At 52.0% G+C, this 26183-nt stretch overlaps 1 protein-coding gene across 1 annotated transcript in view; it reads left to right on the top strand.

Moving 5' to 3' along the window:
- Positions 1-6640: 6640 nt before the first annotated feature.
- Znf335 (zinc finger protein 335) overlaps positions 6641-26183 on the top strand; it is a 24321-nt gene continuing 4778 nt past the window's right edge. The window contains exons 1-27 of the mRNA XM_059261912.1: positions 6641-6928; positions 7586-7836; positions 9043-9280; positions 10195-10272; positions 10444-10749; positions 10825-10968; positions 12387-12533; positions 15158-15407; positions 15508-15685; positions 16504-16616; positions 17457-17475; positions 17596-17712; positions 17798-17874; positions 17950-18110; positions 18517-18746; positions 19488-19581; positions 19684-19778; positions 21899-22158; positions 23091-23202; positions 23284-23658; positions 24439-24581; positions 24663-24805; positions 24937-25040; positions 25472-25549; positions 25696-25779; positions 25865-25930; positions 26011-26092. Of these exons, the coding sequence (XP_059117895.1) occupies positions 7636-7836; positions 9043-9280; positions 10195-10272; positions 10444-10749; positions 10825-10968; positions 12387-12533; positions 15158-15407; positions 15508-15685; positions 16504-16616; positions 17457-17475; positions 17596-17712; positions 17798-17874; positions 17950-18110; positions 18517-18746; positions 19488-19581; positions 19684-19778; positions 21899-22158; positions 23091-23202; positions 23284-23658; positions 24439-24581; positions 24663-24805; positions 24937-25040; positions 25472-25549; positions 25696-25779; positions 25865-25930; positions 26011-26092 (3895 nt within the window). The 5' untranslated portion in view covers positions 6641-6928; positions 7586-7635. The remainder of the gene's footprint in view (positions 6929-7585; positions 7837-9042; positions 9281-10194; positions 10273-10443; positions 10750-10824; positions 10969-12386; positions 12534-15157; positions 15408-15507; positions 15686-16503; positions 16617-17456; positions 17476-17595; positions 17713-17797; positions 17875-17949; positions 18111-18516; positions 18747-19487; positions 19582-19683; positions 19779-21898; positions 22159-23090; positions 23203-23283; positions 23659-24438; positions 24582-24662; positions 24806-24936; positions 25041-25471; positions 25550-25695; positions 25780-25864; positions 25931-26010; positions 26093-26183) is intronic.

Raw genomic sequence — 26183 nt, 5'->3', positions numbered from 1 at the left:
ATAATAATAATAAAAGGAAACTCTCAGGGCAGGCAAGTTATAAATACTGGCAACTTCCAGAGGAGGAAGATGGAGAAGAGGGAGAGAAAGCCATGATGTCTATAAGGGGCCACATCATGGAGGGGGGAGGGGATAGCATCAGAGAAAGGGAGAAAGCCCAGTAAGTCTGGGAAAGTATACCCAAGCTAGCCAATATCCAAAAGAAAAAGAAAGTAAAATGAAAAACCATGCAGTCCCGAGTGATTCGGAAAAGTGAATAAGCTTAGCCCACCTACAGGGAGTGAGCAGCAGAGGGTAGGGCTTCTGGAAGTGCCTGAAAAGGGTAATTAGTCCTCCCAACTCTTTAGCATGATTCAAGGCAAGCCAGCTTTCCTGAGGCAGGTCTCTTGGCCAGGCTATTGACAGGCTGAGCTGGATTAACTTTTTTTTTTCTCTTTTTGGTTTTTCAAGACAGAGTTTCTCTGTGTAGTTTTGGTGCCTGTCCTGGATCTCACTCTGTAGACAATGCTGGCCTTGAACTCACTGAGATCCGCCTGGCTCTGCCTCCCGAGTGCTGGGATTAAAGGTGTGCGCCACCACCACCTGGCTTGCTGGTTTATTTTTTGCGATAAGGACTGTCTTACTATGTAGCCCTGGCTGGCCTTGAACTCAGAGATTGGCAGTGTATTTAACAACACTTTTATTTTTTTTTTATTTTTATTTTTAAAGATTTAGCTATTTATTATAAGCGCCACATCTCATTACAGATGGTTGAGAGCCACCATGTGGTTGCTGGGAGTTGAACTCAGGACCTCTGGAAGAACAGCCAGTGCTCTTAACCACTGAGCCATCTCTCCAGCCCCTTAACACTTTTAAAGGCAGCTAAATTCCATGTGGCTCTGGAATCGAGATTTACTTGGCTCCTGTCTTAGTCACATGCTGTGAAGAGACACCATGATCAAGGCAATCATTATAAGAGAAAGCATTTAACTGGGGGCTTGCTTATAGCTTCAAAGGTTTAGTCCATTATCAACGTGGTGGAGAGCATGGCCTGGAGCAGTAGCTGAGAGCTACATCCTTATCCACAAGCAGTGAGACAGAGAGGCAGAGAGACACTCAAAGCCCACCCCACTGACACACTTCCTCTAACAAGGCTACACCTCCTAATCCCTCTAATCCTCAAATAGTTCTGCTCCCTGGTGACTAAGCACCAAATATATGAGGTTATAGGAACCATTTTCATTCCACCCACCACAGCTCCCCATCCTACCTCTATTCGTGACCTTGGAGAAGTCTCTCTTTAGCCTCAGGTTTCTTCTCTCTACATGGAAGATAACCTTTTGCTATAAAATGGGTGGGCAAGAAGGCACGCCTTTAATCCCAGCACTTGGGAGGCAGAGCCAGGTGGGTCCCTGTGAGTTCGAGGCCAGCCTGGTCTACAGAGCGAGATCCAGGACAGGCACCAAAACTACACGGAGAAACCCTGTCTCAAAAAAACAAAAAAAAAAAAAAGAAAAAAAAAAAAGAAAAAAAAAAAAGGGCAAGAAGTGTCTTCCTAAATGGTTTGTATTGAAGGCTTGGTCCCCAGCTTGTGGTACAATTGAGAAGTGATTGGATTATGAAGTGCTAAATTCATCAATGGATTAATAGCTGAGTGGCTACTAGATGGTACCTTCTTGAAAGGCCACTGGAGGCCTTTGAAGGTACTATCTTCTCCCTGACCACCATGATGTGATTGGTCCTCTATGTTTAGGACTTATTGTGGCCCCAGAGCAGAGGCAGCAGGCTGTGGACTGAAACCTCTGACACAATGATCCAAAGGCACTCATCCTCCCCTTTAGCTGTTACTGAAAGGTTTCACATTTGGGGAGTGTGCTGCCTAGTTTTATGTCGACTTGATAAAAACTATAATTAGAAAGGAGGAACCCTCAATTGAGAAAATGCCTCCATATGATTGGGCAGTAGGTAGCCTTAGAGCAATTTCTTAGTGATTAACGTAGGAGGACCCAGACCCATTGTAGATGGTGCCATCCCTGGGCTGGTGGTCCTGGGTTCAATAAGAAAGCAGGCTGAGTACGCCATGAGGAGCAAGCCAGTAAGCAGCACCCCTCCATGGCCTCAGTATCAGCTCCTGCCTCCAGGTTCCTGCCGTTTGAGTTCCTATATTGAATCCCTTTGAGGATAAACATGATATGGAAGTGTAACAAAAACAAACAAACAAACAAACAAAAACCCCCAAAAAACCTCTCCTTCCTGAGTTGCCTTTTGTCTTAGCTAGGGTTTTTATTGCTGTGAAGAGACACCATAACATGGCAATTCTTATAAAGAAAACATTTAATTGGGTGGCTCGCTTACAGTTTCAGAGGTTCAGTCCATTATCATCATGGCGGGGAACATGGCAGCGTACAGGCAGACATGGTGCTGGAGTAGCTGAGAGTCCTACATCTTGTAAGCAACAGAAAGTCGACTGAGACATTGGACAGTATCCTGAGCATAGAAAACCTTAAAAGTCTGCCTCCACAGTGACACACTTCCTCCAACAAGGCCATATCTTCTAATAGTGCCACTGAGGAGCCAATTACATTCAAACTAACACATTTTGGGTCATGATGGTTTTTGTTCTAGTTTTTTCAAGACAGGGTTTCTCTGCGTAGTTTTGGTGCCTGTCCTGGATCTTGCTCTGTGGACCAGGTTGGCCTCAAACTCAGAGATCCACCTGGCTCTGCCTCCTGAGTGCTGGGATTAAAGGCGTGCGCCACGCTGCCTAGCTGGTCATGATATTTTATCACAGCAAAAAGACACCCTAAAACAGAGTTCAAAGGCTATACTGATTGATCATTCTTTGTAAAAGAAGTTTATTAGGCTGGGCGGTGGTGGCGCACGCTTTTAATCCCAGCACTTGGGAGGCAGAGGCAGGCGGATCTCTGTGAGTTTGAGGCCAGCCTGGGCTACCAAGTGAGTTCCAGGAAAGGCGCAAAGCTACACAGAGAAACCCTGTCTCGAAAAACCAAAAAAAAAAAAAAAAAAAAGTTTATTAGAAGAGATATTAATGAATAGACAGACAGCAACATTGCAGGGGTACTGGGGGGATGATAAAACTTTTTGGTTACTTCAGGTATTTTGCCAGTGACAAAAAGAAAAAGAAAAAAAGGAATACTATCTTAGTTACTTTTCTATTGCTGTGAAGAGACACCATGACCAAGGCAACTTATAAAAGAAAACATTTATTCCGGCTCATGGTGTCAGAGGGCTAAGAGCCCATGATCATCATGACCAGGAGAAGCATGGCAGCAGGTGGGCAGGCATGAAGCTGGAGCAGCAGCTAAGACCTTACATCCTGATCCACAAGTTGAAAGTAGAGAGAGCTTACTGGAAATGGGGTGGGCTTTTGAAACCTCAGAGCCCACCCCCAGTGACACATCTCTTCCAACAAGGCCACACCTCCTAATCCTTCCCAAACAGTTCTACCAACTGGGAACCAAACATTCAAATATATGAGCCTATGGGGGCCATTCTCATTCAACTGTCACAGCGCCTCCATTCTTTAAGATACTATGATGTACTGGGCACAGTAAGATATACCTGTAATTCTAGTGCTCAGAAGGCAGAAACAAGGATGATAACCCAGGAGTTCCAGGCCAACTTGGGGTGCATAGTGAGACTCTTTAAAATGATGCATCAAAGCACCATACAGTACCTAGTGAAGTTCCTCTTTTTCCCTCTTGGCTTGTTTTTTCTCAGTTGTCCACTTTAACAGCCTTTAGATGAGAGCACCTGTCCTCACTGCTTCCATTCTTCCCAACAACATGCTCTAGTGGGAGAACCCTGGACTGGTAGTCAGGAAACCAGGACTTGAACTGTGCTTGGCGGCTCATGCCTATACTCCAGGCCCTTGGGAGGGAGGGGCAGGAGCATCAGGACTTCAAGGTCAGCCTTGGCTACACAGCAAGTTCAAGGCAAACCTAGGTCTCATAAGACCCAGTGTGTACGTGTTTTTTTATTTACTTAACCTCCATTCTTTTTTGTTTTGTTTTGTTTTTGTTTTTTTAAGACAGGGTTTCTCTGTGTGTAGCCCCTGGCAATCCTGGAAATCATTTATTTGTAGACCAGGCTGGCCTGGAACTCAAAGAGATCCGCCTGCTTCTGCCTCCCGAGTGCTGGGATTAAAGGCGTGTGCCTTTAATCTTCATTCTTTAAAGTTTTGTTTTGTTTTTTTTTCAAGACAGGATTTCTCTGTGTAACAGCCTTGACTGTTCTGGAACTCACTTTGTAGACCAGGCTGGCCTTGAACTCACAGAGACCCAGCCTCCTGAGTGCCGGAACTAAAGGCATGTGCCACCATGCCCAGCTTATTTTTAAATTGTGTATATACATGTATGTCTGTATGAAGGTATGTACAAGTGAGTGCAATTGCCCAAGATGGCCAGAAGACGGCGCCCCTGGAGCTGTTGTTAGCAGCTGTGAGCCACCAGAAGTGGCTGCTGGGAACTAAACTCATTCCCTCTCCAAGAACAGTATGTGTTCTTAATAGCTGAGCCATCTCTCCCCAGTCCCAGAAACCCAAAACAGAGGAAAGAAGTCTGCTTCCTTGGGTAAACAAACACCAGCCATGAGCCCTATTCTTTTCTCTTCCTGCAATCCTGTCATCTGGTTAGGGCCGGAGTTCAGCTGGGCTGGCAATGGTTATGAGCTTTGTGGGGCTACCTCTGGGTACACTGACCTGGGCATGGGTGACGTGGTCAGAGGCAGAAGGCATCCAACAGACTACGGAAGGGTATAGGGAAGTGTGAAAACCAACCTGCCGTGAAGCCAGTCTCAAGGATTGCTCTAGAGGCCTGGTAACGCTGGGTGGGAAAGAGGGGGAGCAAGGATGGAATCTCTCCACAGACCTCCTGCTCTGTTCCCTCTACCTAAGAGGGAAAATTAGGAATGGGGGACTTTATATGAAAAGAATTTAAGAGCCCTCATGAATGAACTCAAAGCAACTTTGTCCTTTTCACTACATTTTTGTTCTTGGGTGGTGGTGGGGCTAGAGACAGGGTTTCTTTGTGTAACCTTGGCTGTCCTGGAGACCAGGCTGGCCTCAAACTCAGGAGAGTCCTCTGCCTCCCAAGTGCTGGGATTGAAGGTGTACATGTCATCAGTCGCAACTGCGATTTTCTTTCATTTTTTATTGTTTCATGTGCATCGGTGTTTTGCCTGTATGTATGTCTGTATGAGGGTGTCAGATCTTGGAGTTACAGACAGGTGTGAGCTGCCGTGTGGGTGCTGGGAACTGAACCCAGGTCCTCTGGGAGAGCAGTCAGTGCTCTTAACTGCTGAAGCATCTCTCCAGCCCCTAGATTTTCTTTCTTCTAAGCATTTACTTGTGCGTATGTCTGTGAGTTCATGCACACATGTCAGACCTAGCATGTGGAGGTCAGAGGACAGCATGGAAGAGTTGGTTCTCTCCTTCCATAATGTGAATTCTGGAAATAACTATGTAGCCCTGGCTAGTCTATGTGAACTCTGATTCACCAACCTCTCTCTACTGAGTGCTGGATTAAAAGCTTGGGCCACCACACTGAGCCAAAAGGATTGCAGATTTCTAAAAATACCTAACACTGCTTGCGATAGTGTGCTGGGAATCGAACCCGGGGCCTTGTGTTTGCCACTGAGCTAATTCCCCAACTTCTAAACACACCTACACTACTTACAATGACCAAAGGGCAGCTGGGGTGTCTAGACCTCCAGTCCTAATAATGTTAAGAAATACACACTCACATATAATTAAAAACAAACTAAATTATAATTAAAAATAAATCTTAGAAAACGAAGTTTAGAGCTGCCATGGTGTCACAGACCTTTAATCCCCAACACCCTGCCTTTAACCTCAGAACTCAGGAGGCAGAGGCTGGCGGACCTCTGTGAATTCTAGAATTCTAGGCCAGCCTTGCCTACATATTAGGATCCTGTCTCAAAAAAAAAAAAAAAAAAAAAAGGAGGAGGAAGAAAGAGCCGGACGGTAGTGGTGCAGGTCTTTAATTCCAGCACTCGGGAGGCAGAGGCAGGCGATTCTCCGTGCGTTCGAGGCCAGCCTAGTCTACAGAGAGAGTTCCAGGACAGCCAGGGCTACACAGAGAAACCCTGTCTCGAAAAAACGCAAAAAGGAGAGGGAAAGAGGGAGAGAGAGAGAAAGGAGATACAGTTGAGAAGTGCACTATGGGCCAAACATTAACTCTTCTCTAAAACTCCTGACCTCCGCCATCACCCTATCCCGAAGCCCCTAAGTGGTTCCGGACCAGCCTTTTCTGTCCTCAAACCTCGGTTTCCCCGTCTGTGTATGCTCCCATCCCCACGGCACAGCAATCCTAACCCGGGAGGACGCGATCGGGCTGGAGAGGAGCTTTAAGCCATAGGCGAAAAGCTAGGAAAACGGCTGACGTCTCCTCCCCTCCCGACACCTCTAGGCTGTCCTGCGCTGCGACGTTTCCCCGAAGCGACCCCAGGAGGTGTGGCCAGGCGCTGGGAGCCCCGCCCACGGGAGCCAGGCGCCCCGCCCACGGGAGCCAGGCGCTGGGAGCCCCGCCCACGGGAGCCAGGCGCCACGCCCACGAGGGCCAGGCGCCTCCGCCGCGCTTCCTCCTGCAAGCCTTGGAGGGCCTGCGTGACGTCACTGCACTTCCTATGTAGCCATCCGCCACGAGGAAAAGTAGTCCCCCTCCCGAGCTGACCTCAGCCCCCGCAGGCTAGGCAGCCTATAAACTTCGAGAGTCTCTCGGGACCCGTCTACGGTTCTGAGCCCTCTGAGAAGCCTTCTAACACCCCGCAAATCTGTCTTTCCCCGGGGGCGGCGGCGCAAGTAGTTCCGGTTCAAGGGAGGCTGATGGGTTCCTCCGCGACGGGGGTGAGAGGATGGCGACCTCGTCGATGCCGGAGTCGGAGAGCGACGCAGCAGCTAGGGGCTCAGGTTAGCGACAGCCGGAGGCGGGCCGCCCCACTGCATACTGCCGTGCACTAGGGCCCTACCGCGGGGCTGCCGGGTGGCGAGCTCCCGGGCCGGCGGGGCTGTCCGAACAGGGCCCCGGGGTCCCAGGCCCTTTAGCCGCTCTCGCATTTGCCTGAGCGGAAACCCGGCGCCGCCACAAGATGGCGTCGGGCCTGGAGCTCAGGCAGCGCCGGGGACAGCCCCGAGTCACCAAGCCCCGAGACCGTCGCTGTCAGCCCCCTCCGCAGGGGAGCCCGGGGAGGGGGAGCGAACCACTGACCCCGGGGGCCTGCGGGCTGTACCACTGGCTCCTCATCCGAGGGGACGCGGGGTCCGGAGGGCTGAACCGCTGTGCCCGCCCTGGGTCGGAGGGTGATCCACGCCTCTGGGAGGAGCAAAGGGCGGCGATCACCCCCCGCGACCACCTTTCCCCGAGGGGCCCTAGCTTGAGAGGCGAGGCGTCGCTGTCCTCTTCTGGAAGCTTCCCTTTCCAGGACTCGAGGAAACCCCGCCTCGTCTGGTCGGATGCTCAGTCTTTGCATCTGCGGAATGGGCACACCGATGCATCTGGGTGGGTACAGCTTGGCCGGACCCGAAAGGCGGACCACTTGTTGCAGCCATGGCTGTGTCTTTTGGCAGAGTGAAAGCCTCATACTCTGCGCGTCGCTGTCTGGCGGTGCCCCGAACCCATGGAGGAGAACGAGGTGGAGAGCAGTAGCGACGCGGCCCCCCGGCCTGGCCACCCGGAGGAGCCCTCCGAGAGCGGCCTGGGTGTGGGCACTTCGGAAGCCGTGTCCGCGGACAGCAGCGACGCGGCGACCGCCCCAGGAGTGACGGAGGCCGATGACTCTGGCGTAGGGCAGAGCTCCGACAGTGGCAGCCGCTCTGTGGTATGGACCAGGCCGGACGGTGTGGGCAAGGGGACCATCCAGCAAAGCTTACTTGTAGAAAATACTGTTGTTTGACGCGGCCGCTGTGCCGGGCCAAACTGCTGTGGTAGTTTGTGGGGGTTTTGTGTGTGTGTGTGTTTGTTTTTTGACAAACCCCATAGTTAAGGGATATACCTAAACCACTTGTTCCAGATCCTGCAGAAAGGGAAACTGAGGCAGAGCATGCTAGGATTAATTATCCACTGTTCTACCCAGAGCCCTCATGCTCTGTCAGCCTTTCCTGGTTCAAATGTTGATCCGTCTTATAGTATCCTTAGTCTTCCGATCCGTCAAATGGCATGGGAATGCCTGATTCTATGGGTGCTAGGCTGTAAGGGAAGAAAACAGCGTGAGCTGTCTCTTCCTGACCCAGTACTTTGTGATCTTGAGTGAGCTACCCGGCTTCTAGCCCTCACCTCACTCCTCTGTCAAGTGAGAATTAGAAGTATGTTTATCCCTTAGTACTTTTTCAAGGTAGTGGTTGTGTCCCGACACCGCTTGATGGAGAATACTAAGCAGTGGCCCTTGGGGTGCAGTCTAGGGTTTCATTAACTCAGCAGAAATGGGCCTACTCTAACATATGCTAAATTACGGGGTTACAGCAAGGGACCCTGTGTGGTCGGGACAGGTGTGGTCTGGGTCTTTGCAGAGAGCACAGCCTGGTATGGAAAGCATCCAGGTGCAGGAGTGTGATAGGTCTGGGCTAAGGACTGGGTCCATATTGGACAGCTTCTCTGGGAGTGTACACCCAACCTGCCATACCAGTGTGATAGAGGGGATGAAGTCACTGCAGGGTGCGCTGGAGAAGGTCCTAAGTAGGTCCAGCTTGGCTTCCGAGAGGAGGTATCGGCTAAACGGTTATGTGAAGGCTGGGTGCAAACTAGCGATGGGATGATGATGGAGGAGTTTGAGGCAGAGGGAGTAATTTATGCAAAAAAAAGCCCTTTGAAAATTGTCCCTCCTGGCTGTGATATGTAGTTTAGAGAGGTCCTTCTTTTAACCCCAGGGTAATGCCTGACTACCTCCATGGGCTTTAGGGCTCTCAGTGCCTGGAGAGCTCTCCTAGTCCTCTGTGGGGAAGTGTGGGTGGCTTTATTTGCTTTGTTCTTAGGGATCTGCAGGCTGCTCTGTCCTGCTCCTAAACTGCCCTCTGCTTCCCGTTCCTAGGAGGAGGTATCCGAGAGCGTTTCAACAGACCCCTTGCCTCATGGCTACCTCCCTGATTCATCTTCTGTGTCCCGGGGAACAGTGGCAGAGGTGCCAGGCGGCCCCCCAGCCCTGGTGCATTCCAGTGTTCTCCCAGACCCCAGCATGCTGGTGTCGGACTGTGCAGCTTCCTCTTCAGACCTAGGTGCTGCCATTGACAAGATCATTGAGTCTACCATTGGCCCGGACCTCATCCAGAGTGAGTAGGGAGAGGGTGTGGCCCTTCAGAATCCCACAGGCAGCTCTAGGAATGAAGGTTAATTACCTTCCTGTGGAATGTGTGAGGGGAACTGATAGCTGTGCCACAGTGAGTTCTTCGTACGATGCCTGGATGTCATAGCACTGAGCAGTAGAGATGGTTGTACCTGGGACCAGTAAGTGAAGTGCTTGCCAGGCAGGCCTGGTGACCACTCCTGAACCTATGGAACAGTGGAAGGAAAGAACCACTTCCAGAAAGTTGTCGTCAGACGTCCACATGCATGTCCATACACACAATGTATGTGCAACAGTAGCGAATTTTTAAAAATAGAAGCAGTTATATCTGGCTTTGTGCTGGGGGCAGTTATAAACACTTGATACACAAGAGGTCACAGATCTTCCAGTGACCCCCAGAGGAGATGGCTGTCATTAACCTGGACCACATGAGAATTGAAAGGCACAGAGGACACAAAAATGACTTACCAATGACACTGATAAGTGGAGGGTGGTCCTGGGCAGTAAGCACAGATAGGTGACCTCTGAGTTCAAGCTACGACACTGGGTCTTTTATGGTTAGTTAGCACAAACGCCCCAGCACCTCACAAAGCTCTGGCATAGTCTTTGAGAAGCACTCTGAAAGAGATAGTGCAGGATCTGTATCCCGAGGAAGTGTGGAGAGAGCAGAGGAAGACATTCTAGGCCCATTTGTCAAAGACTGGGCAGGTAGGGTAGCTCCAGCATCCTGGTGCCTGGGGTAGCACATCACCCCACCAGACTTCCCGCCAACCTGCAGTGTAAGTACCCATAGTTCAAAGGGGTGATGCAACTGGTCCAGTTGTCAAGTAGATAGAGCTCAAGGGTGTGGGCCTACAGCTGGGGTCCCTCTGAGGACTGTTACCTCTGCCTTTCTGCCAGGCTGCATCACTGTGACCAGTGCTGAGGAAGGAGGAGCTGAAACCACCCAGTACCTGATCCTGCCAGGCCCGGATGATGGTAGGAACCCTGTTGCGAGTACCAGGGATCACTGTAATAGATGAGAGTAGAAGACAGGTCTCTGTGTAACCCTAGAGGGTTAGCCATTGCTGTGGGGAATTTGGGCCTGCCTGGGGAGAGCAGCTGAAGCTCATAGGCAGTCCTACCTTCTGTTTTCTCTCCTGTCCTCAGGTGCTCCCATGACATCACCAATGTCTACTTCCACCCTGGCCAATAGTCTGGCAGCCATTGAAACCCTGGCCGATGGCCCCACATCCACATCTACATGCCTTGAGCCTCCTGAGGAGCCTCAGGGAGAGCCCCACTCTCTAGCACAGCCACCGCCAGCCTCCGACACTGACGAGCTGGACCTGCAGAGCCTGGAGGCCATGATGGAGGTGGTGGTTGTGCAGCAGTTCAAGTGCAAGATGTGCCAGTACCGGAGCAGCACCAAGGCAACCCTGCTCCGCCACATGCGGGAGCGGCACTTCCGGCCAGGTGTGGCTCCGGCAGCCAGTAGGTCTGTGGGGGAGGGCACACAGCCAGACATAGCAGCTTGTTCTGCTCTTGCAGTGGCGGCGGCGGCAGCAGTGGCAGCTGGTAAGAGGGGCCGTCTCCGGAAGTGGGGCACGTCTACCAGGACCACAGAGGAGGAAGGGCCGGAGGAGGAGGAGGAGGATGACATTGTGGATGCTGGGGCCATTGATGATCTAGAGGGTAAGCCACTCTCCAGGGTAACCCCTTTGTGCCCACACTCATCTTCAGATACTGAGATCCTGGCTGCCCACCTGGATGGAGATCCCCCAGTGCCCTCTAGTACAGGAGAACGTTAGGCTGTGGAATGTGCTGCATACTGAAATACAGGACAACAGAAGAAATAGAATGCAAGCAAAAAAAAAAAATATATATATATATATATATATATGCACTTTTCATAGCTTTATTAGTCACAGTTTATTTACCCGTGTATCTAAAGTAATTCAGCATATAGTCATAAAAACTATTAGTAAAACAAGGCACAGTGGTACATGAAGTAGAGGCAGGAATATCAGGAGTTCATGGTCACTCTCATATAGTTTGAGGCCAGCCTAGGCTACATGAGACCCCAATTCAAACCAGTAAAATGTTATATGCACACACACACGTTTGTGTGGATGCTTCTGCAGGCCAGAGGTTAATGTCAGTGACTTCTTCAATGGCTCTCCACCTTACTTTTTGAGGCAGGGTCTCTCACTGAACCTAGAACTTGCTGTTTCTGCTATACTGGCTAGCCAGGATGTCCTGGGGACCCTCCTGTCTGTCTCTCTGGCGTTGAGACTATTGGCATCCATGGCCACGCACAGCTTTCTGACATGGGTTCTGGGATGTTGAACTCAGATCTTCATGCTTGGCAGCAAGTGTGTCATTGATAAGCCACTTCCCTAGCCCATTGTTTTTCTCCAGAGTTTTTGGTGGTGGTTTTAATTATGTGTATGTCTGAGTGTGGGTGTGTGCATATTGAGTGCAATAGCTCTGGCTGCCAGAAGAGGGTGCTGTATCCCCTGGAGCTGGAGTTACAGGCAGTTGTGAGCTGTTCCATATGGGTGCTAGGAACTGAACTTGAGTCCTCTGCAAAGGCAGCAGACGAGCCACATCTCCAGTCCCTTTTCCCCCTATTTTTTTTAGGTGGATTTGTTTTCCTGTGTAGCCCTTGGTGGCCTCCCTCTTGTTCCTCCTGATGGTGAGATTATAGGTGTGTGCCACCGTAACTGGCTCACTTCTTTCTCCTTTGTGTTCGGAGATCTTGTATGCATTTTATAACCAAGTGTTTCTGAGTGGACCAGGCTCAGTTTGCAGTTCTGTGGCCATGTGTGGCTATTGTCCACCAGGTGGGACAGTTCAGTTGGTAGACTCAGTGCTCACTGCCTGTTTTCTACACGTGGCTTAAGTGGCTTGAGAACCAGGCACCTCTTTGTGCTTACAATTAACGTGAGCTGTTGGCAGGTGCCGGGAGATCTGCCGGGAAAGGAAGGATAGTCCTCTGGGGAAGGTGCAGAGAGCTTCTTGGAGGAGACCTCACTGGTGGAGAGAAGTCATAGGGCAGTGGGATTTGTCAGAAGTGTGGGTCTAGACACTGTCCTTTACTGTCTCCACAGAGGACAGTGACTATAATCCAGCTGAGGATGAGCCCCGGGGCCGGCAGCTACGGCTCCAGCGCCCCACCCCCAGCACCCCAAGACCTCGTAGGAGGCCTGGCCGACCCCGAAAACTGCCTCGCCTAGAGACTTCGGACCTCCATGATGGTAAGACTTGGTCATGGGACGGCTGCTGTGTGGGGTTCACACATGGCTCTGCTGCTTGATGCTTCTGGGATACCTCAGAGACCGAGTGCACGCAAAGCTGCAGTCTCAAACACTAGCTGCAGGCCTCACGGAAAGGAGCCCTCCTGCTGGAGAAACCCAACCTTGGTGATTGTTTAGGCTTTAGGCAGATGCCTTCCAGTGACAAACTGTCACAGCAAGAGAAGGGGTTGTGCCTTTATGAGTGAGTCAATAAAGGCTTTAGATGGTACTGAGATGAGAAGAGAGAAGTAAGACTGGAGGCTGCTGTGTTCTTAGGGGATGGTTTATCACGGGGCTGAGTCCAAGCTCTCTCACCTAGAGTCCATGCTCTGACCTAGAGCATGTCACTTGGCCCCTTGGATCTCGTTTATGAGTGGAGAGTGACAGCAGCTGCTTGTGTGGTGGCCCCTGTGTTTGTACAGTTTGGAGGTAGATTCTGGAGTCTGTCCTGCACAAAAGTAAATATAACGCACACAGGCCGCGGTTCACAGAGGGAATGAATGGTACTGGGTCCAGGGAAATGGCTCGGTGGGAGAGAATTGGCTGCAAAAACATGAGGAGAGTTGAAGCCCCCGCACCCACAGAAGGAAAGCTTGAGGTGGCTGTGTATGCCAGTGTTCCCAGTGTGGGGGTGCAGAAACAGGTTGGTCCTGGGAGTTCATCGGCCATGCAGCCTAGCCAAAATGTGGAGCTTCTGGATCACTGGGAGACCCTGTGTCAAGTGAATAAGGCAAAGAATAAAGAACAGAAGGGCTGAGAACCTCCTGTATCTTTGCTGGTCCCGGAACAGGTACATGGACCGTTCCACAGATTCAATCACACTTGTACAGGACACACAAGGAGACATGGTTTCCAGTTTGTCATTAATTAAAAACAAAAGTAAGGGCTGGAGAGATGGCTCAGTGGTTAAGAGCACTGGCTGATCTTTCAGAGGTCCTGAGTTCAATTCCCAGCAACCACACGGTGGCTCCCAGACATCATTAACAGGATCTGATGCCCTCTTCAACATGCAGGTGAACATGCAGAGCACTCAGACATAAAATATTTTTAAAGAAAAAAAAAATTAGTACTTTTTTTTTGTTTTGTTATGTTTTGTTTTTCTTTCTTTTCTTTTTTCTTTTTTTCTTTTTTTCTCTCTTTTTTTTTTTTGGAGACAGAGTTTCTCTGTGTAACAGTCCTGGTTGACCTGGATCTCACTTTGTAGACCAGGTTGGCCTCGAACTCACTGAGATCCACCTGCCTCTGCCTCCCAAGTGCTGGGATTAAAGGTATGTGCCACCACTGCCTGGCTTAGTACATATTTTTGTGTGTGTGTAGGTCAGAAGACAGCTTGTGTGAGTTGGTTCTCTTTCACCCTGTGGGCTCTGGTGATTGAACTCAGGTGTCAGGCTTAGGTGCAAAGGCCTTTGTCTATTCACTAGGCCTTCATATCCATTCTTTCTGTTTATTTTGTTGTGGTGTTTTGTTTGTTTGTTTTGAGACAAAGTCTTACTATGTAGTTCCAACAGGCCTGGAACTCATTATGTAGCCCAGACTGGCCTCAAACTCAAAGATTGACCTGCCTGCCTTTTTTTTTTTTTTTTTTTTTTTTTTTTTTTTTGGTTTTTCGAGACAGGGTTTCTCTGTGTAGCTTTGTGCCTTTCCTGGAACTCACTTGGTAGCCCAGGCTGGCCTCGAACTCATAGAGATCCGCCTGGCTCTGCCTCCCGAGTGCTGGGATTAAAGGCGTGCGCCACCACCGCCCGGCTCCTGCCTGCCTTCTAAGTTCTGTGATTAATGGGGGCCAAATAGTGTTAATATTTAAGGTAGTAAAATTTGTTGATAATGCCAGAGATGCGACCCATGGCCTTGTGCATGCCAGCAGGCAGGTGCTCTACCACTGAGTCACACACCTCCAGCCTTGAAGTAGTCTTTGTTTGTATTTTCTTATTTTTAAATGCTTGGGTGTTTTGCCTCTATATATGTCTATTTACCATGTGCATGCAGTGTCTGGAGGCATCAGATCCCCTAGGACTGGAGTTAGACAGTTCTAAGTTGCCATGTGAGTGCAGGGAATTGAACCTGGGTCCTCTGGAAGAGCAGCCAGCACTCTTAACCAAGTCTCTCCAGCCTTGGAATAGTATTTTTCAACATCGTTTGAAAAGGTTTCACATTCGGATTAGACTTCGAGTCTGTAAGCTGTCCGTGGAAGTCTTCTTGCCGTGGACCCTCCCTTGGGTCACCAGCCTCACAAGGGTATTCCAGTGTCAAAGCCACTGTTGTTGTCTCCCAAATCCACAGTGTTCCTGTGGGTCACTAGACCAGTTGGGAGATGGGACAGATGAGACCCAGGGATGGGAGGGCCTTTGTGGACACACAGCCAACCAGTGAAGGTGCTGAGTCTAGAACCTGGCTGTCTGGGCTGTTGCTGAGATACTGTCCCATTTCTGTCCTGCTATGCTGAGTAAGGTGACATCTTCTCTATCCTCTGACCATGAGCTGCCTCTGTCCAGTCTGTGACTGGAAGTGCCCATCACTGCTCAGCTTTGGGAGTTGAGTGACCTCTGGTCCTAGAGTGTGTGACTGTGATCTTTGTGTCATGACAGGTGTAGGAGAGCCTCTGGTGAGTTCCCAGAGCACACAGAGCCCTCCAGAACTGCTGGATCTCGAGGCTCCCAGCTCCTCGGGCCCAGGATGCCTAGGGGTCCTGGGCAAGGTGAGGAGGGGCCTGGTGGAATCCAGTGTGAGTCAGTCCGATGCTGAGAACACAGCCCACTCTTGCAAGGATGAATCTGATGCTCCACCCCGCCGCCGAGGGCGACCCTCCAGGAGGTTCCTAGGGAAAAAATACCGAAAGTAGGTAGAGTGGTGCAGAGGTGAGCTTGACAGGCTGGTGGGAGTTTCCTGGGCCTGTAGCCCAGCCAGTGGCTTCTTCTTCTCCATCCCTTCCTGGCAGGTACTACTACAAGTCACCCAAGCCACTGCTCAGGCCTTACCTGTGCCGCATATGTGGCTCACGCTTCCTGTCCCACGAGGACCTGCGCTTCCACGTCAATTCCCATGAAGCTGGCGACCCACAGCTCTTCAAGTGCCTGCAATGTAGCTACCGCTCCCGCCGCTGGTCCTCACTCAAGGTGTGTCTTCCAGGAGGTCACAGGGCAGGAAGAATCACACAGTAGGGTGTGGAGTTGCCTATGCACTCTGGCCATCCAGCCTGTGAAGGATGCTGGGGCGTGGGGGGCCTGTGGAGGGCTGCCACAGGCAGTTGACAGAGTGTCCAGTGAGTAACACCTCACTTTTGAAGTGTTTAGTTCACATTAGAGATAGTGTAGACACGTTAGTCTCACTGCTGACTGGCCTGTGGGTACTTCCTTCACAGTACCTGAGTCCTTCCAGCAGGTGGCAGTGGTATGCCTCAGGGAACAGCTCCTTTCCTTTAGCCCCAGAGGTGTTGACCAAAGCAGCCTACACCGTGCCCCATTGAGGTTCCAGGTGTTTACTGTACCAATTTACTGCAGAATTGCAACTTGGCCGCGCCCATGCTGTGGCAAGGTGGAGCGTAGGCTCGTCCTTCAGGCCCTGGTGGACAGTCCTGTGCTTTTCTTCATGTGCTGCTGCTTCCTCCCACACAGAATACACAGGCCTGGAGTTGTTTTCTAGGCCCCTCAGGACTGTCCCATAGTGCACTGGGAAAGGCATGGGCTATGAGGCCACACTGCCCAGCTCCAAGCCCTGCTGTCACAGGGTCCTTTCACTCTGAGTATTGGTGTCCTTTTTGGTCAGATGGTAAGCCAGTACAAGGACTGGCACAGCAACTGTGTCCTCTAGGAAGAGTCCCAGCCAGGCAGCAGGCTCTGCTGTCCACACTCACCCCAAGGCAGGGAGCGCGGGTCGGGGTGAGGAAGAGGGAGGAGAAGCTGAAACTGCAGCCCTGTCTGTCTGTCTGTCCTAGGAGCACATGTTCAACCATGTGGGCAGCAAGCCCTACAAGTGTGACGAATGCAGCTACACCAGTGTCTACCGGAAGGATGTCATCCGACATGCAGCCGTGCACAGCCGGGACCGGTCAGTGAGCTGTGCAGGGGCAGGGGATCTAGGCAGGGAGAACGTGGCCAGAAGCACCATGGGTCCTCTGAGCATGCCCGCTCTGGGCCTGCCCCGTTCATACGGTTTTAGAAACATTCCGAAAGGCAAGATGAACCCTCCCTGATCTTAGGTCTAAGAATCCTCAGGGCCAGGGCCTGGAGGTACCCAGTTCAGGCTCTTCCTTCAGTGGGAGCTTTAGTTTCTCATCTGGAAAGTGGAGACAGTTGTAGAGGGGCCTGAAGGAAGTTGTGTGACTACAGGGGTTCATATGTGATGAGAAGGTCTTGTGCTGGTCAGGTGCAGGCCCTCCCTCAGTGCTGAGAGCAGATTAGGACTGGGCAAAGCCCATGTTTTCAGGCCTGCTGGCTGCCCAGTGAGTTATGGCTAGGCCTGTGGCTTCGGCAAAGATCTTTGGCATATAACCTATGAGCAGAGAGTGGGTAGAGGGACCTGTGGGGTTCTGGAACCAGGATGTGTGACAGTTTTCCAAGATGCTTACAGGTTTCTTGAAAGAAGGGATTGTGTAGCCTGCTAGGATTCTGGTCACCAGGTAGAAGCCTGTTCTCTAGGGCTTTCTCCTGTGAGGCTTCCTGGAGCCTGTAGTACAAAAATGTGTTCTGTGAATGGAGGGGAGAAGACCGTGACCCCACTTAACCAGCACAGAGCATGTCGCCTGTGGAAACTTAGCATTCTCCCAGTGGACACCCGCTGTTTCTCCACGGGTTCAGAAGAGGCTGTGGGTAACGAGGCGGTGGTCAGGGCTGAGACTGGGTGGCCATGGGGAAGCTGTGCTGTGACACTTGCTTTCTCCTTTCCCAGAAAGAAGAGGCCAGATCCGGTGAGTGTGGGGCCTTGGCCTGGGAGGCCCTGGACTGCAGATAGGGGTGGGGGCTCAAGAGGTGTGAGAGCCCCTGCTCTCTCCCTTCTCTCCCTCTGACCTCTCATTATATCTTCCCAGACCCCAAAGCTGAGCTCTTTCCCTTGCCCAGTGTGTGGCCGTGTGTACCCCATGCAAAAGAGACTAACGCAACATATGAAGACTCACAGCACCGAGAAGCCACACATGTGTGATAAGGTGGGTGGGTCGGGGCAGAGCTGTGGCTGGAGGCAGGGCCTTCTCTGGGTCATCGCCCATCTAATTCTGTCTTCCCCACTGTCAGTGTGGAAAGTCCTTTAAAAAGCGCTACACCTTCAAAATGCACCTGCTCACACACATCCAGGCTGTAGCCAACCGCAGGTAATGTCCCCCTGGAGGTCCCTGGGTGGGGAAGGGACCCCTCCTGTTTCTGAGCTCCCTGTAAACTGCCTCCAGGTTCAAATGTGAGTTCTGCGAGTTTGTCTGTGACGACAAGAAAGCACTGTTGAACCACCAGTTGTCCCACGTTAGCGACAAGCCCTTCAAATGCAGCTTTTGTCCCTACCGAACCTTCCGTGAGGATTTCCTGCTATCCCACGTGGCTGTCAAGCACACAGGTCAGGCCAGCCCTCCATTCCCAGCACCCCAATCAGAGCTCAGCTCTCTTTGTCCTCTCTCAGCAGCCCAAGCCACAGAGAGATTTACCCTTAGGCTGAAAAGGGACTCTGTAGCATTCCCTCCCTCCTAAGCCCATGCCAGCAGCTTACTTTCTCTGCCTCAGTTATGAAAGAGTGAAATGGGAGGTATCTACTGTGTCACGGTTAGGAAGGTGACCTTGAGAATGGCCCCTAGCAGGAAGGCTAACTGTGGAGGTGTCCCTGGTCCTTTCGGTTTAGTCCACCAGAGTGGACAGCAGTGTCTGTCCAAGTGTGGTAGTGACTTGCTAGAATGAGTTCAGGGCCCCTGGGCCCCCAGACGGCCTCTGGAGGGCTGCCTGGGTACAAGCCTTCCCTGTGCCCACAGGAGCCAAGCCCTTTGCCTGTGAGTACTGCCACTTCAGCACTCGCCACAAGAAGAACCTGCGCCTGCACGTCCGATGCCGACATGCCAACAGCTTTGAGGAGTGGGGACGGCGCCACCCTGAGGAGCCCCCCTCCCGCCGCCGCCCCTTCTTCTCTCTGCAGCAGATAGAGGAGCTAAAGCAGCAGCACACTGGGGCCCCTGGCCTGCCCGCCAGCTCTCCAGGGCCCGAGGTAGGTCCTGCTGGGAGGCACACACACTGTGGGACAGGCAGTGTCCTCTGCACATTGTGATCAACGGGATGATCCCTGCTCAGTCGCTGTGGTAGATACCAGCCAAGTTACAGTACAGGTGTAAGCTTGGAGGAGGGTAGCCTTCCAGCCCTGGTCTGGATGGCAAATGTTCCGTTGGCTTAATTACAATAGCAGCTTAGTTTTCTTAGATGTGAAATAATTGCAAAGCCACAGCAGTGGCTCCAACCCTGGTGGTCAGGGTCCAAGCTGTGAATATTTTCAAACAACATCCTAGGATCTGTCTTTGGTCTTTACGGTTGCCCTCATGGTCCAGCATAGCTTCAGGAACACCTTCCCAGCCACATTCCAGGCCAGAATGGACTTCCCAGAGTGGTCCTCTGATAGCCATATGTGCCCTGTGGCACTCGTGCCTATTCACGCATACACACAAAATAAATGTAATTTTATTAAGAGGAGGATGGATTGGATTTGGGGTAAGCAGCTAGTATTCTGTCATGGAGCTCCCAGTGGCTCTAGAAGGATGACCTCACTGATAGTACATGGGCTCTGGAGTTGGCAGTCATGGGTTCAAGTCCCAGCCCTTCACGTTTTGAGGCTCACCCTCCACTGAGCACTGAGCTGGTAAATACCTTTAAATAGTAGGTGAGATAAACCAGGAACTGGTGGGAAATGCACTTGGATCTGGCCACCCCTCTCAGGCTTGACCCATTCCCTCCCCAGGCCCCCCAAGAGCCAGCACCTTTCCAGTCACCTGAGACTCCCCCACTACTCTGTCCTGATGCCCTAGGTGGTGCCACAATCATCTACCAGCAAGGTGAGCCTTGAAGAAGGAGGGAGTAGGGTAGGACGATGACAAGGGTGGCGTGGGGGGGCCAGGTGTCCAGCCTGTTCTCAAGCCCAGGTCCACCCCACCCAGGAGCTGAGGAGTCCACTGCGATGGCCACCCAGACAGCCTTGGATCTGCTGTTGAACATGAGTGCCGAGCGGGGACTGGGGGCCACAGCCCTGCAGGTAAGCACCCAGGACTTCCCCGCCCAACAGCTGAACATGTCAGCTTGGCTGACGGTGATGTAAAGGAGAGTAGTGACTCCAGCCTACCCCTTGGGGACAGATCCACCTAAACCTGATGGGCAAACTTGAAGGAACACAGGAGGGCAGTCTTTCCCAGTGCAGTGTCTGGTTACCAGTGACGATTTGTCTCAATCATGGTTTCAGTGCTGGGAAGAGACACCATGACCAAGGCAACTCTTAGAAAAGCAAGCATTTAATTGAGGGCTGGCTTACAATTTCAGAGGCTTAGTCCATTGTCGTCATGGCAGGAACATGGCACTGCGTGGTAGCTGAGAGCTACATATTGATATACAGACAGAGGAGAGGAGAGACAGACAGACAGACAGACACTGGGCCTGGCATGGGTTTTTGAAACCTTAAAGCCTACCCCCAGTGACACCCTTCTTCCAATAAGGCCACACCTCCTAATCTTTTCAGAGTTCCACTCCCCAGTGACTAAACATTCAAATATATGAGCCTGTGGGGGCCATTTTTATTCAAAGCACCACACCATTTTTGTGCTGAGGGGTACGTGCTGCTGTATGTGGGTTCTCCTGTTCTTGTTTGGCTTCTACTGTTCCTGTGGGGGCTCCTCTGGGGTGTAAACACCACTTTGAGCCAGAACACTTCCAAGGCTTTGTCTAGCTCAGAGCTCTCTTGTCTCTCAGTGGCCTTGACACCATCTCATACCCCACACCTCCCCCAGTTCATCATCTTCCTCCATCTCTAACGCATAGGGAAGCTCAGCAGCGCAGCACCTCAGTGCCCTGGCCGCTCGGGAAGGTGAAGCGTGAACCTGGTAGAGCATGGACCTATAATCCCAGCACTTGGGCAGAGGAGGCAGGAGCCTAAGTCGGAGGCCAGTCTGAGATACAGGAGACCCTGTCTCAAAAGAACAGCAGGGCTGGAGAGTTGGCTCAGCGGTGAAGAGCATTAGTTAGACCAGGTTCAATACACAGCAGCTCACAGTTGTCTAACTCCAGCTACAGGGGCCCAGTCAGTGTTCTCTTCTGGCCTCCAAAGTCACTGGACATGTGTGGTGCACAGACATACACATATAGGCAAAACACCCATACACATAAACTTTGAAAAAGTTAAATTCGCCGGGCGGTGGTGGCGCACGCCTTTAATCCCAGCACTCGGGAGGCAGAGCCAGGCAGATCTCTGTGAGTTCGAGGCCAGCCTGGGCTACCAAGTGAGTCCCAGGAAAGGCACAAAGCTACGCAGAGAAACCCTGTCTCGAAAAACCAAAAAAAAAAAAAAGTTAAATTCAGAAGGTGAAAGTCTGGAGCATGCCTTCCCTGCCCTCGGCTAGCCAGGGAGTGGGCTGAGGAGAGTTCTCCAGATTTTATTTAGGTGCAAACCCCTAGATAGTCCCTTAGACTAGGCTCATTGTTCTGCTACTCAGTGATGTGGTGTTCAGGTGTGATAAGCAGTGTGGCCGCTGTGTGCACATGCCATTCTTCATAATGTGTCTCTCAAGAAGTATAATTGGACCCATCATTGGGAGGCAGAGGCAGGTGGATCTCTGAGTTCAAGGCCAGCCTGGTCTACAAAGTGAATTCCAGAACAGCCAGGACTACACAGAGAAACCCTGTCTTGAAAAACCAAGAAATAAAAAAAAATAAAGTATAACCTGATAGAGGTATAGTTTATGGTCATACGTTATAATTCTGTTAAATTACATAGAGGCTAGACTTCTGTCCGTAGGTTCAGTCTGAATTACCTGGTTTGTTGCCTGTCTCTTTTTTTATCAAGTTGTTAGTCCTTTGTTATGGCTTGGCAAGAACTCATGGGATGTTTCTCTCTTTTTTTGGTTTTTGGAAAAAAGGGTTTCTCTGTGTAACAGCTCTGGCTGTCCTGGATTTTGCTTTGTAGATCAGGCTGGCCTCAAACTCGCAGAGATCCGCCTGCCTCTGCCTCTGGGTGCTGGGATTAAAGGTGTGTGCCACATGACCGGCTGAGTGTTTTAGGAAGTCCATGGGCCGTGTAAATGAGTGGTGACAGGCTCTGGTAGGGTGGTGAGCTCTAAGGCACCGAGGACCTTGGCCAGCAGCTCTGTTCCATTGCTCTCATTGTAGGTGGCTGTGGTGAAGTCCGAGGGCATGGAGGCAGAGTTGACATCTACTGGTAGGCAGCCTTCCCCTGAAGACCCCACTCAGCAGGTGGTGACACTTCATGTAGCAGAGCCAGGGAGCAGTGTGGCAGCTGAGAGCCAGCTCGGCCCCCCTGACCTACAGCAGATTGCCTTGCCATCTGGGCCATTTGGTGGGGCCAGCTACAGTGTCATCACAGCACCCCCTCTGGAGGAGAGGACATCAGCTCCTGACACACCTTACAGGTAACTTGACTCCTTTCAGTCTTTGAGAGGGGCTCCCCACTCCAGCCTAGTTAGCGGAAGGCAGAGTCCTGGTTTGCAGTAGGAGATTGTGTCCTGTGCAGAGTGGGGGGCTGTCATTCTTTGATCATTAGCTCTTCTGGGAACTTGGTACTAATGGTCTTGCCTAGCTAGCTCCCACAAGATCCAGGTTTCCCTGCTTTTACAGATGCGGCAACAGGCTAGTGAGGTTAGGTCAGATGCTTAGGAGGTGAGGCTTGGAACCTTGGTTCCCAATCCTGTATACTACCACCCCACCCCCACCCCCATAAATGTGCCTGTGTGAGTTTGGGGCTAGAAGGTATTGGATCCCCTGGGACTGGAGTTACAGGTGGGTGCTGGGCATCAATCCTGGGTCCTCTGCAAGAGCAGCCAGTGTTCTTAGGTGCTGCGCCATCGTTCCAGCTCTCTGCCCCCATGAGCCCCTAGGTCCTGAGTGCTTGAAAAGTGTGGGTTCCTTTGTTGACCTGCTGCCTGAAACTGTGCTTGGCTTCCCTCTGGTGCAAACTTGTGACAAGTGTTTCTCTGCTCCCTGAACTCTGGCCATTGAGGAGCTCTGGGTGCCTCTGCCCTCTCTTCTTGGGTAGCAGATCCATTCTGTCCCCTCCTGTTGGCTGGCCTCTCCTTCTGTCCCTTTTGGCCAGACCTGAGCTAGATGCCTGGAGTGCTATCTTCTTCCTACCAAAGAAAATGGGGGTCACCCCTTAAGTAGGGTGAAACACTGAGTTCTTGGTAATCATTTATGGAAGAGATGGTAGGGGCTGGGGTAGAAATGGTTGAACAAGCCCGACATTCACTCAGGCTCCTTCAGCCTGACTGTTGCTTGGTGAAGGGATTCTTGTAGGCTTTCATCTTTTTCTGGAACCCCGCCTCATGCCTCCACTCTGTGTCCTTAGCGAAGAACCCCCTGGGGAGGCAGCCCAGGCTGTGGTTGTGAGTGACACCCTCAAGGAGGCTGGCACCCATTACATCATGGCAGCTGATGGGACCCAGTTGCACCACATCGAGGTGAGTCTTGGGAGTGGCCACCCCACCCAGTGTCCAGCCCTTGCCCCTCCTCAGCACCTCATGCTGTGGGTTTTTCTACAGTTGACTGCAGATGGCTCCATCTCCTTCCCAAGTTCAGATACTCTGGCCTCTGGAGCCAAGTGGCCCCTGCTACAGTGTGGAGGGCCACCCAGAGATGGTCCTGAGGTTCTGTCTCCAATGAAGACCCACCATGTGGGAGGCCCCCAGGGCTCTTCCACCCCACCCCCTGCAGCCAGCAGTACCCTGGGCCTGGTAGTACCCACCTCCCCACCATCTGCAGCAACTTTGTCAACAAAGAAGTTCTCCTGCAAGGTATGCTCGGAGGCCTTCGCTGGCCGAGCAGAGATGGAGAGTCACAAGCGGGCCCATGCCGGGCCAGCTGCCTTCAAGTGCCCTGACTGCCCCTTCAGTGCTCGCCAATGGCCTGAGGTCCGGGTACGTGCTCCCCCACCATGCCTCTGCCTTCATTCCTGTGGCCACTCATTTGTATAAGAACTCTTTATTGAGCATCTCCTCAAGCCTAGTCCCCTGTTCCCCTCTAGGATCAGAGGTAACTCAGCAAAATCCCAGCTCTCTGGGATCTGCCTGGTCAGGAGCCCAACCAGATAGAAAGTGACTAATGGCAGACTGTGTTCCCAGTATGAAGGATGGAGAGTGTAGAGCAGGGCAGCGAGGTATTGGGCAGGGTGCAAGGAAGACAGCAGCGGTGGCCGTGGAGCCAAGCGGTGGAGCAGAGACAATGGGAGTGGTTGGGACTGAGATGCTGGAGATGGTGGGAGGCAGGCCGACCTTCAGAGCCAGCGTGGGATGGTGTGGAAGCAGCAGGACTGCTGCCCATCAATTGCTTGAGCTCCTTCCACTGGCCGGAGGGTTCCATTTCCAGATCCCACCCCATGCTGCATCCTCTGAGCTCTGGAAGGGGCCGGGGCCTAGAGCCCCACCCTCCAATGGGAAAGCTAAGGGCCAGTGAGGCAGGACTGAGCCCTAGCATGCAAGAGGTTCCTCTTCAGGAAGGGACGGTACAGAGCCACAGGCCGACACAAGTGGTGTGTAATGGCAGCGCCTCTGGCTTCCTTGCTTTGGATCTGTGGTAGGCCAGTCTCAGTCAGGTCCCTGCTTTTGGTCCAGCTCCTCACCGACACATGCTTTTAGTTTTTGTGGAGACCTGTTGTCTGTCATTCTGACCCACTGGTACCTGGTCTCTACCGCGTGCAGGCTCACATGGCACAGCACTCAAGCCTGAGGCCCCACCAGTGCAATCAGTGTAGCTTTGCCTCCAAGAACAAGAAGGATCTGAGGCGGCACATGCTAACGCACACCAATGAGAAGCCTTTCTCATGCCACCTCTGTGGGCAGCGGTGAGGCTGGGGATGGCAAGTAGGGGGGCTTCCATGCACACCTGGTGGAGCCACTTCACACCTACTCTGCTCTCTCCTCAGTTTCAACCGGAATGGGCACCTCAAATTCCACATCCAGCGGCTACATAGCAGTGATGGGAGAAAGACTGGGGCTTCTACAGCCCGAGCCCCTGCCCAGGCCATCATTGTCAACAGTGAAGAGGAAACACTGACCACACTGCACAGTGAGCTACCCCTGGGCCACAGGGCGGGCCGTTTGGGGCCAAAGGCTAGAACCACAGCCCCAGGGAAGCCCAGGGATGAAGCATTCAGACTTTCCATGAGTTCCTTAATGAGCCTCCTCCTCTGTGCCCAGCTGCCCTCCAGTCCAGTCATGGAGTCCTAGGTCCAGAGCGGCTACAGCAGACACTGAGCCAGGAACACATCTTTGTGGCCCAGGAACAGACAGTGACTAATCAGGTAAGAACAAGGTCTGGAGTCCCTACAGAAAGGATGGGAAAGACAACTGAGGCTAGAGGAACTGAGAGGTGGCTCAGGGTTGGAGGCCTTGCACAATCATGAGAACCAGAGTTTGGATCCCACCATTCTACAAGCCAGGTGTCTGGCATCTCTTGCACTTGTAGAAAGAAGCCCAGCTCCAAGGAGGGTGGAGACAAGAGAATTCTTGGGGTTTGTGTGGCTTCCAGCCAAGCCAGAACTCTAGGTTCATGGAGAGACCTTGCCTCAACAGAATAGGCAAAAAAAGTGGTGAAGAACAATGCTTGACACCCTGTTCTGACCTTACGGCCTCCATACAGGGGTGGGGCTGCACATACACACCAAAAAACACTTAACACAGAGCACACCCATAAATAAAAGAACTGAGGCTAAGCTGGGCTTGGTCTTGACAGGAGGAAGCTACCTACATCCAAGAAATCACCACGGCAGATGGCCAGACAGTACAGCACCTGGTGACCTCTGACAATCAGGTAAACTGTCTCCTTACCCACCAAGGCCCACCTTAGAAGTTTCCAGACTACCTGGGCCAGTGTCCATAGTTGTGTCTTCTACTCTGCCCACTTACCTCAGCTCCCACTGAGTGGAGCCCTACCACCCGCTCTGTCCTCTTTCTTAGGTTCAGTATATCATCTCTCAGGATGGCGTCCAGCACCTACTGCCTCAGGAGTATGTTGTGGTCCCTGATGGCCATCATATCCAGGTAGGCCAGGCCTGGGGCAAGGTGAGGTTTGGAGGAAGGCTGCACAGCCTCTTTCTAGGATCACTGGCCAGCTTCCTATCTCCAGGTCCAGGAGGGCCAGATCACACACATCCAGTATGAGCAAGGGACCCCATTCCTGCAGGAGTCCCAGGTATGGTACCTGGAGGAACAGGTAGAGCTGGGGTAGTGAGGATCCTGTGGGACTATATTCTTACTGACTTCTTTCTCCAGATCCAGTATGTACCTGTATCCCCAGGCCAGCAGCTTGTCACCCAGGCTCAGCTTGAGGCTGCCGCACATTCTGCTGTTACAGGTATGGATGGGGCTGGACACTGACAGCCAGGAAACTGAGGCCAGGCCTAGTTCCCGGAGCCCTAAGCTTACTGTGCTTTTCCTCCCTGGCA

Source organism: Peromyscus eremicus, chromosome 4 (assembly GCF_949786415.1).
Source record: "Peromyscus eremicus chromosome 4, PerEre_H2_v1, whole genome shotgun sequence".
Classification (NCBI taxonomy): domain Eukaryota; kingdom Metazoa; phylum Chordata; class Mammalia; order Rodentia; family Cricetidae; genus Peromyscus; species Peromyscus eremicus.
Note: the sequence above shows the minus strand (reverse complement) of the source record. Positions and strands in the feature narration are given on the sequence as shown.